This window comes from Bufo bufo, chromosome 5, assembly GCF_905171765.1.
Source record: "Bufo bufo chromosome 5, aBufBuf1.1, whole genome shotgun sequence".
Taxonomy (NCBI): Eukaryota; Metazoa; Chordata; class Amphibia; order Anura; family Bufonidae; genus Bufo; species Bufo bufo.
Window position 1 is genome coordinate 33,436,687 of NC_053393.1, and position 12,270 is coordinate 33,448,956.

The following is a 12,270-nucleotide window of genomic DNA, read 5'->3' on the forward strand; positions in this document are numbered from 1 at the left end:
CTTCATTAATGAAGCTGGCAGGAGCGTGACTGACTGAGTGAGTGACGTCACGTGCTGGCCGGACCGCTGCTTTTATAGCGAGTACTGTTATAGAAGAAAGCAGAGCCAATAAAAGATTTTACATATTGCCCTGTGGTGTAATGGGGGTCACTATTCGCACAGGGACAATATACTGTGACACATATGATACTGTGACCAGCATAAGATCATCTTATGCTGGTCACAGTATCATATGTGTCACAGTATATTGTCCCTGTGTGAATAGTGACCCCCATTACATAAGATGCTATATGTGTATCATCCACACATCCCCCTCATAACAGTGCGTCATCCACAGATCCCCCATAACAGTGCGTCATCCACAGATCCCCCATAACAGTGCGTCATCCACCGATCCCCCATAACAGTGCGTCATTCACAGGTCCCCCCATAACAGTGCGCCATCCACAGGTCCCCCCATAACAGTGCGTCATCCACAGGTCCCCCCCATAACAGTGCGTCATCCACAGGTCCCCCCATAACAGTGCGTCATCCACAGGTCCCCCCATAACAGTGCGTCATCCACAGGTCCCCCCATTAGTTCAAAACCCACCAAAAGCACACCTTTTGGTTCAAAATATTTTTTTTCTTATTTTCCTCCTCAGAACTCTAGGTGCGTCTTATCATTAGGTGCGTCTTATAAAGCGAAAAATACAGTAAGTCTCTGGTGGCATTTTGGAAGGAAGCTCGCCAAGCTCTATAGTTCTCAGCGCGGTCGCTGAACTTTACAAGTCCCTTGGTGACCAGCTCACGTCGAACAAGGAACCTGGCAAAGTCCATTGTGGCTTGATTGGCGCTGGAACCGGCTGGTGTTGTGTTGTCAGAGTGAATGTGTGGTGCACGGCCATACCTGTCGGAAGTCTCTGGTTTAATCCGGTCTGTGTAATACCGTTCTGAAGCGAAGGGCATCTCTTTAAGCAGGGTCCGATTTCTGATTCTCTGTTCTGGAGAGAAGTTGTTGTTGTAGCAGGTTTCACTCTGATGTGTATTCTCAGTCGACTTTCCGATGATCCGAATAAGCATGTTGGCTTGGCTTGTCAATAAACCGATTTGTATTAGGGTCCATTCACACGTCCGTTTTTTCTTTCCTGATCTGTTCCGTTTTTTCTGGAACAGATCCGGACCCATTCATTTTCAATGGGTCCTGGAAAAAAAACGGACAGCACAATGTGTGCTGTCCGTTTCCGTTGTTCCGTTCCGCATGTCCGTTTAAATATAAAACATGTCCTATTCTTTTCCTGAAAAATCGGATCCTGGTACAATACAAAGTCAATGGATCCGCAAAAAACGGAAGACATTCGGATGTCATTACGTATGTCATCCGTTTTATACGGAATCCATTCCTGGAAATTTAAATTTAAATTTTTTTTTTTTTTTAAAGAAATCCAAACAACTTTATTTGCTTATTGAAATTTATACATGTTTCCGTTTTTTTGCGGATCCGCAAAAAACGGATGACATACGGAAACATTTTCAGGAACAACGGATCCGCAAAAAACGGACAGAAAATCGGATTATAGAAAAATACTGACGTGTGAATGTAGCCTAAAGCTGTGGATCCGGGTCGTCGTCTGACTTGGAATGTTGATAGACGTAAGGTTCGCTGTTCTGGATCTTGGAATTCAAGTTCTGGCTGGACGATGCTGCGATGACTCTTGGTTTCTAGAAGTTCCTTGGCTTCTAGAAATTCTGCTTCTGCTATGGCAGCTGCTGTCTCTTTCTCAGCGGCGAGTTTTACTAGAGTTGCTTCAAGTTGCGCGGTCTCCATACTCGGTGAAGCTTCTCTTAGCTTTATCTGCATCTCTTGTTCTGTGAAGGTGGATTCTGCCTTCGCAGCTTCTGCTTTTGCGCGGGCAATGGCGGCAGCTTCTCCGATCGATGTCCTGTTAGAGCCACTTATCTGAGACCTTGTCTTGACTGAAGATGCTCGACTGTTAGACAAGGTGTGACTGTTGGGAGACTGCTGCAATATCCGTAAGTAGGCTCTGCGTAGCTAATGGCGGGCTCCGTATAGTCTGATATTCAGTGCGACTGTTAGGAGGCTGCTGCGATATCCGTGGCTGGCTCTGCGTGGATAATGGCGGGCTCTGCATAGTCTGATCTTCTGAGCTTGTCCTCATACATGTTACACGGTGTGTAATCTGACATGTAGCTAAACCCCCTGTCTTCATAAGAAAAAGACTCTGCCGCTTTAACCTTCTTTTATTGCCAGTAGACTGTGACAGGAAAGGTGAAACTACAGAATAGAACAGAAGTATTTCAGAACATAAATATTCATAGTACATGGCATGAATACAGAATATCTGCTATACATACAGTACATGAGGTAATACAATGACAATGAGCTATCAAATACGAGAAACATCTAATAAACTACAGTGTAATGTCACATAGATAGTGTCCTTACAGACTATACTTGTAACAGGCTGAAAAAACAGATGATGAGCAGGAAAAACAAGTGAGAGAGCGGCTTCTCACACAGACCTAAAATGGTGGTTGCTTCTAAACCAGCTCAAGACGCGCAGAACCAGGAAGTACCCATAATGCACTGGGAACCGAGGCAAACAAAATACACAAACTCACCACTAGATGGTGCTGTTACCACACAATATAATGCAGATGAAATACAACACCGGTAAATTGCAATGTCCCAACTGATCAACACAAGGAAACAACTGGATTTGCATCTGAGGACAGAACATTGATTGTCACGGACGTACAGAGACATACGGACGTCCCTGCACAGTGAGTGGCAGGAGATCTTTGAGACTGGCAACAAATGGTTTGGTTTGAAATTTTTACCTTGTGGATCAGTAGGCGTCTGTGTTGTTTCTGGCACTGGCCGCACCCTTACCTTCCAGGTGTTGCTATTGTGGTCATTTAACTTTCCCCATTTATAGTTGTTCCTCCCACAATGCTGTGCGGTTTATAGCTTTAGTTGGATCTGTGGATAGCTGGTGTTTGGATCTCAGCTGAGTTCCTGGTGCTGCCATAGCTTCTAGTAAGTTAAGTGTTACCTTTCCCTTTGTATTTTGGCTTTTCTGTTTGTTACATTTCCTTGTTTTGTATTAGGCCTCAGGGAGACTCCGTTCATCCTTCCTTTTGGAGGAGCAGGATGTCTCTTTCCTGTCATTAGTACCAGGGTCCTTTAGGTATTCCTGTGTATGAACTCACCTACTTCTGGGGTCTGTTCATACTGGTAGCCAGTCAGGGCTTTGATTAGGGTTTCCACTAGGAGGTGTCCATCTTCCTTCCCTAGTTTTCAGGCCTTATTTCCGTTTCCCTCCTATGTTCGGTGTGGGGGTTTCCCTCCCACAATAGAGCGTGACACGGATTCCCTTTACTATACATTACAATGCATGCTGTATTGTAATGTTTTACACTATCAGTATTACACTGACAGTGTGCCTATGAGATCCAGCCTGCGGGCTGGGTCTCATAGGCTTCCGTAGCTGGCAGGCTCCGAGGCCTGTGTAAGGCATTGGGCTTTCTTAGCAGCCATCAGTCCCCTCTGTCTTCACTGATGCTGGCGGATACAGCATGGGCCCTGTTGTCAGTAACAACCAGGCCCCTGCTACTGTGCCCGCTTGATCAGAGCCCAGTATTTTTTACAGTGCTCCGGAATAAAGCCTGTGACTAAGCGACGTGTGTGTGTGTATATCTATAATATAGCGCTTGGTCACTATCAGGTTAAGATTTCACAACTTGCCTTTAAAGAGTAAATCTACTACTGGAAAATGAAGAAAGAAGACCTGGAAAACTGCAAATGAGCTTAGACTGACAAAGTATAAACTGCCGGGTTCTGCAACAGGGTATATTTTAAGGTAGGGTCTCATTAAAGGGCATCTGTCAGCAGATTTGTACCTATGAATACTGCCTCATATGTACAAGAATATAACTACTATAATACTGCTCCCTATGTAGAGGAATATAACTACTATAATACGCCTCCTATGTACAGGAATATAACTACTATAATACTGCTCCTATGTACAAGAATATAACTACTATAATACTGCTCCTATATACAAGAATATAACTACTATAATACTGCCTCCCATGTACAAGAATATAACTACTATAATACTGCCTCCCATGTACAAGAATATAACTACTATAATACTGCCTCCTATGTACAAGAATATAACTACTATAATACTGCCTCCTATGTACGAGAATATAACTACTATAATACTGCTCCTATGTACAAGAATATAACTTCTATAATACTGCTCCTATGTACAAGAATATAACTACTATAATACTGCCTCCTATGTACAAGAATATAAGTACTATAATACTGCTCCTATGTACAAGAATATAACTTCTATAATACTACATCCTATGTACAAGAATATAACTACTATAATACTGCCTCCTATGTACAGGAATATAACTACTATAATACTGCCTCCTATGTACAAGAATATAACTACTATAATACTGCCTTCTATGTACAAGAATATAACTACTATAATACTGCTCCTATGTAGAGGAATATAACTACTATAATACGCCTCCTATGTACAAGAATATAACTACTATAATACTGCTCCTATGTAGAGGAATATAACTACTATAATACGCCTCCTATGTACAAGAATATAACTACTATAATACTGCTCCTATGTACAAGAATATAACTACTATAATACTGCTCCTATGTACAAGAATATAACTACTATAATACTGCTCCTATGTAGAGGAATATAACTACTATAATACTGCCTCCTATGTACAAGAATATAACTACTATAATACTGCCTCCTATGTACAATAATATAACTACTATAATACTGCCTCCTATGTATAAGAATATAACTACTATAATACTGCCTCCTATGTATAAGAATATAACTACTATAATACTGCTCCTATGTACAAGAATATAACTACTATAATACTGCTCCTATGTACAAGAATATAACTACTAGAATACTGCTCCTATATACAAGAATATAACTACTATAATACTGCTCCTATGTACAAGAATATAACTACTATAATACTGCTCCTATGTAGAGGAATATAACTACTATAATACTGCTCCTATGTACAAGAATATAGCATACACCACCCTCACTCGGGAGAGAAGATTGGGAGGTTTCGGCCTGCCAGACATATACCTTTATTATAAAGCGTCAATGATAAGCAGAGCTCTAAGCCTCCTCTCCTGGCGCCCTCTCAATCTTGCCTCCCAATTGGAGTGTGATATGCTCACCTATAAAGATAAGCTGGTCTTATGGGGTTTGCGGAAAAGTACTGCTAATAACATTTATGCCTCGCCTTTGTGGAAGGGCTTACTGCTAGAGTGGTCGAAATTATATCAGGCCTCAGTCCTTAAGTTCCCTAGTATGAATATCCCCCTGCACCTGCTTCAGGCCCATATTCATCCCGCCACCACTGCACCATCAGGAATTTGGGCCCTACTATCTAGCTTAAGGTTACAAGATATTATATCTGAGTCTGGTGCTTTAAATTGGAGTGATGTTTTTGCTCTTCCAAAGGTCCAAAAGGCTTCCTTTTTGGCAGTTATGGCCTTTAAAAAGGACCTAAAGCTTATTGAAAAGGTCCCACGACCCACAAATGATCCCTCATGGATGGAGGGGAAGATTTCAGTAGGCCAACGCCCGCGGAAGCCTCTCTCCACATTATACAAGGAGCTGCTCTCCTCCGCCCCTCCAGATCTATGGTTTCTCTCAGCTTGGGAGAAGGAGTTATCCATAACTTTGTCAGAACCTGAGAAAGCTTTTATCCTCACACACTCACACGGATTCAACCGTTGCATTAAGATACAAGCTAACTCCTACAAATTGCTCACGAGATGGTATAAAACACCAGAATATCTACATAAGATCAATTCTGATATCCCCGACCATTGCTGGAGGTGCGGAGGAGATGTTGGTTCTCTTTCTCATATATGGTGGAATTGTGAAAAGATCCGGCCTTTCTGGATAGAGATCGAAACTACTATAAATAAGACCTGTAAAAACCAGGTTAGAATAGAGGCAAAACTCCTAATGTTATGGTGTCCTAATGACACGCTGACCCCCTCAAGGTCAAATCTACCGACTATGCTTATAACAGCAGCTCGCCTATTGATTCCATTGTTATGGAGAAATGATTCTCCTCCATCCCTCTTGATGTGGACCGAGAAGGTGGATCAGCTTTACCGGTTTGAGGAGCTTGCACACTGGGAGACTCACTCTAGAGCAAAGTTTATCAAAACATGGTCCCCCTGGAAGCTTAATCGTAACTTCTAGATTCACACGAAGCATATGATAGACATCTATTACCCCCCCCCCCCCCTTACCTCCTTTTCCCCCTCCCCTCTTCCCATGTCTTGTCTCTATTTTTCCATATTAATTACTTTTATGCACATGTTAATGTATTATTGAGTCATGTCTCCACTGTACTTGAATTGATGCGCTTAGTGAATAAGCATTTGTCCAGCTGCGCCTGGTATTTAAGTGATTGAATTGTCACATGACTATTTGCGTTTTCTTCAATAAAAAGAAATTTGATTAAGAATATAACTACTATAATACTGCTCCTATGTACAAGAATATAACTACTATAATACTGCTCCTATGTACAAGAACATAACTAATATAATACTGGTCCTATGTACAAGAATATAACTACTATAATACTGCTCCTATGTACAAGAATATAACTATTATAATACTGCCTCCTATGTACAAGAATATAACTATTATAATACTGCTCCTATCTACAAGAATATAACTATTATAATACTGCTCCTATGTATAAGAATATAACTACTATAATACTGCTCCTATCTACAAGAATATAACTACTATAATACTGCTCCTATGTATAAGAATATAACTACTATAATACTGCTCCTATGTACAAGAATATAACTACTATAATACTGCTCCTATGTACAAGAATATAACTACTATAATACTGCCTCCTATATACAAGAATATAACTACTATAATACTGCCCCTATGTACAAGAATATAACTACTATAATACTGCCTCCTATGTACAAGAATATAACTACTATAATACTGCTCCTATGTACAAGAATATAACTACTATAATACTGCCTCCTATGTACAAGAATATAACTGCTATAATACTGCTCCTATGTACAAGAATATAACTACTATAATACTGCTCCTATGTACAAGAATATAACTACTATAATACTGCTCCTATGTACAAGAATATAACTACTATAATACTGCTCCTATGTACAAGAATATAACTACTATAATACTGCTCCTATGTACAAGAATATAACTACTAGAATTCTTCTCCTATGTACAAGAATATAACTACTATAATACTGCTCCTATGTACAAGAATATAACTACTATAATACTGCTCCTATGTACAAGAATATAACTACTATAATACTTCTCCTGTGTACAAGAATATAACTACTATAATACTGCTCCTATGTACAAGAATATAACTACTATAATACTGCTCCTATGTACAAGAATATAACTATTATAATACTGCCTCCTATGTACAAGAATATAACTATTATAATACTGCTCCTATCTACAAGAATATAACTATTATAATACTGCTCCTATGTATAAGAATATAACTACTATAATACTGCTCCTATCTACAAGAATATAACTACTATAATACTGCTCCTATGTATAAGAATATAACTACTATAATACTGCTCCTATGTACAAGAATATAACTACTATAATACTGCTCCTGTGTACAAGAATATAACTACTATAATACTGCCTCCTATGTACAAGAATATAACTACTATAATACTGCCTCCTATGTACAAGAATATAACTGCTATAATACTGCTCCTATGTACAAGAATATAACTACTATAATACTGCTCCTATGTACAAGAATATAACTACTATAATACTGCTCCTATGTACAAGAATATAACTACTAGAATTCTTCTCCTATGTACAAGAATATAACTGCTATAATACTGCTTCTATGTACAAGAATATAACTACTATAATACTGCTCCTATGTACAAGAATATAACTACTATAATACTGCTCCTATGTACAAGAATATAACAACTATAATACCGCCTCCTATGTACAAGAATATAACTACTATAATACTGCCTCCTATGTACAAGAATATAACTACTATAATACCGTCACCTATGTACAGGAATATAACTACTATAATACTGCCTCCTATGTACAAGAATATAACTACTATAATACTGCTCCTATGTACAAGAATATAACTACTATAATACTGCTCCTATGTACAAGAATATAACTACTATAATACTGCCTCCTATGTACAAGAATATAACTACTATAATACTGCTCCTATGTAGAGGAATATAACTACTATATTACTACCTTCTACTGTATGAACAAATAAGTATCTGTTATAATGCTGCAATGTATGACAGCCGTTTTCTTTGGACATAATGGAAGGCTTTATCCGATTCTGTGTCAGACATCTTATGTTAAGGATCTCCTCTGGTATTTTTGAGTGGTTATTTGTAGAATATTTGGTGCAATGAGGGCGTCACTATTGCTCTTGTTGCACCCAAGCTCCACTTCTTTCTGTGGCTGCAGCTTTGAGTGACGGGGCCAGCAACTGAAAAGAACAGAACTTGGATGCAACAAGAGCAATGGTGACGCCCTCATTGCACCAGTGGCCTAATTTGCATATTAAGAAAGTGTCATCACTATTGTATGGAGCCTCAGCTTTTTTTCTGTGGTCAGTGGGTAAATCGTGGGCGGCCGCTGATGTCCTCCATGTAGTGCTTCACCTTTTGGAAATGTTCTTGAATGTTCTCAGCTCCCAGATGCATATTATCGGTGTTCTTTTATGTGCTCCCTTGATATCGGAGGCGTACGGTGGTCCTATGACCTACGTTATTGTCGTCCTGTTCGCTCCGCTTTGTATTCACACAGAATATGTCCAGAGGATCTTTTATCAGCTTTGTGGTGACGCCTCTTCTGTTCTCTTCTCTTGGTTCAGGCGGAATAAAGTGCCCCGTGTGCAGCTTTGTCTACGGCACCAAGTGGGAGTTCAACAGACATCTGAAGAGCAAGCACGGCCTGAAACTGGTGGAGAACGACAAAGACGCCGGGTGGGAGGTAAGAGCTTAGGATATGCACGTAGCCATTTCATGTCAATGTGTCATCAGAAAATGACCTGTCCTTTAAATCACATTTTTAGTTTTCAATCTATTTTTAAACAGTTTTTGATAATGTTTTACATTTTCCATACCATAAAATCCTGCAGTTTTCACAGTGACCACTAAGCCCTAATAGCAGGCGCCACTTCTTGGTCTGTACAGATCACTTTATTGTAGCTATCTGCTTATCTGTCATTCTCATCCTACCTGTAATGATACCACCTCTGTGTATAGATAAGACTGGATCCCCCATTCACAATAGAGGATTGTCAGAGATTATCTATTCCTTCCTTGTACAGTGACCTCTGCACAGGTCACAGACCAGGCCCAGATAACTCTCCCATAAAAGTCACTAAGGTCCCCTCCTGACCATTGTGTCTAGGGACCATGGGGCTGCCGTAAAGCAATTCTCTTAATGCTGCTAAGACAAGATGGCCGCCCCCATAATCATGTTCTGGAAATGGAATAAAAAAAATCTGTAATCAGAAAATAAAAACAGATTAGAAAAAAATATTATATGTCGCCATCTGGTTTTACTGGCAAATTAAATGTTTGGTGACACATTTCCTTCTGTCATCTGTCAGCAGTTTTGACCGTATGCCCTCCGAGACGTACGGTCCGTGAGCGAGCCATATGTCCCGGAGCGGCATACATCGTGCGCACAGCATCATAGATTACTGATCATATGAGTGCAGGACAATAGTCCCGCGGGCGGCCCGATGCGCACAGTATCATAGTAACCTATGATGCTGTGCGCTCCCATTCGCACGATGTATACCGCTCCGGGACATATGGCCCGCTCACGGACCGTGCGTCTCGGAGGGAATACGGTCGTGTGCATCAGCCCTTAAAGGCACAGAACAGGTGCAAATCTTTCCCTTATACCTCATCTCTGTGTATGTTTCACTCCTGGCTTTGGCTCGCAATCACTGATGGAAATTCACTGATCAAACACTGACGGTGTGAACGCAGCCTTACCCAGAAAACTTTATACTGTAATTCTGCAATTGATTTTAGGACAGTTCTGCAAGATTATCAGAAATTTTTACAAAGCCGGGAAAACACTAGTAGATATGAAATATATACAGTACAGACCAAAAGTTTGGACACACCTTCTCATTCAAAGAGTTTTCTTTATTTTCATGACTATGAAGGCATCAAAACTATGAATTAACACATGTGGAATTATATACATAACAAACAAGTGTGAAACAACTGAAAATATGTCATATTCTAGGTTCTTCAAAGTAGCCACCTTTTGCTTTGATTACTGCTTTGCACACTCTTGGCATTCTCTTGATGAGCTTCAAGAGGTAGTCCCCTGAAATGGTCTTCCAACAGTCTTGAAGGAGTTCCCAGAGATGCTTAGCACTTGTTGGCCCTTTTGCCTTCACTCTGCGGTCCAACTCACGAGCTGATAGCTCAGGGGGCACGTCCTTTCTGCTGCAGCTCAGGCGGCGTGTCCTTTCTGCCACATTTCTCTTTCTGTCATAGCTTCCAACAGTAGTTCCAGCTTGTGGAAGTTGAAGAATGGAACTGAGCATGTACGACCACCCTAGCGATGTTACTGAGGTGGACAGCGAAATTAGGAAAAGCACAGGCAGCAGGTGGCGCTATACAGATACATTTTATTGAATAACTCAGTGGCTATAATAAATTTTTAATTTGATGCAATTACAAAAGTGTTCAGATCCAGGTACTGGTTTGTAAAATGCTGAATATTGCTCATATTTTCTCCCAGAAAGACTTTTCCTGTTCCATATTTTTACTGTCTGTCCTTCTGATATTCCAGAACATTTAAAGGGATTCTGTCATCAGGTTTGGGGCTATAGAGATACGGACATGCACGGCTAGATCGCCGCTAGCATGTTCGCAATATATGTGTCCTATAGGGCTGTGTGGTTTTAATTTCTTTAAAAAAGGATTTTATAGATATGCAAATGAGTGTTGAATGTGTCCAAGGGGCTGCACTAACCTTACTTGTGCCCAGCCACGCCGCCTGTGAAGGAGCCCAGCACGCCTATGTCTCCTCCTTTCATCAACGATAGATTGCCGTAATCTCGCGATGCGTAGTGCCGGTATAGTGTTCCTTCCCTGTGCTGGCATCAGCCTCAGGGAAAAAGCCTTTGTCAAGCATAATGAACTACTGCATGAAACACATTTAAATAGGCCGCCTACATGGGCGTCGAACGTGATGAAGTCACATCACCATGGGAACGGAGATACAAATCATAAGGTGCAACAATTCTCTACATTGTTGCAACAAGGTACTATGCTGTATGTGATACAATTACATCTTTAAGAGTATTACAGAAAAGAGAAATCAATAGTAGACATGGGATACAATAAATCTAGAAATTACAATAAACATATTCAATGTAATGATAATAATAATCATCTATTTGAGAACTAAATAACCCACTGGCTGTCTCAAAATATCAACATATTAAATCTTGCTGCTCTTTTTTCTTTTTTCAGATGCTTCATTATTTTCATTTTCTCTGTGACTGAATGAATAAAGAATATATATAGTACATTAAAAATGTAATTACAGTAGAATTTCCTATTGGATCTTACAGGAATGCACTCAAATCATATTCTCGATTTAAACCTTTCGGTTCAATGGTCTGCAGGGTGTGAATCCAAAAACTTTCACGTTTTTTCAGTAATAGCAACCTGTTGCCACCTCTGCGTGGTGGCAGTACCTGCTCAATTATTTGAAACCTTAATTGTGAGACATTGTGCATATCTCTGGTGCAAAGGGATTTTGATGCTATTTTGTCTGATATACAACATGATGGTTTAACTATAGCGCATAATTTGTCAAAGGAAGAGAGACAGGCATTACGCAGTATACTGGATGACAAATCTGTCATTTTTAAACCAGCAGATAAAGGTGGCTCTCTAGTTATGCTGGATAGAGAGTACTACATCTCAGAAATTTTGACACAACTGTCCGACAGAGATACTTATCAACCTCTAAATAGAGACCCTGTTTATGATATTAAACGTAAATTAACCAGTATTGTTCACACATACAAAGAATTGGGTCTGCTCGATGAAAAATTGTGTCAATTTCTGATAAATCAACA

At 39.9% G+C, this 12,270-nt stretch overlaps 1 protein-coding gene across 1 annotated transcript in view; it reads left to right on the forward strand.

Moving 5' to 3' along the window:
* Window positions 1-12,270, forward strand: part of ZFAT (zinc finger and AT-hook domain containing) — a 182,627-nt gene that overhangs the window by 148,567 nt on the left and 21,790 nt on the right. The window contains exon 14 of the mRNA XM_040431869.1: window positions 9,019-9,137. Within this exon, the coding sequence (XP_040287803.1) occupies window positions 9,019-9,137 (119 nt within the window). The remainder of the gene's footprint in view (window positions 1-9,018; window positions 9,138-12,270) is intronic.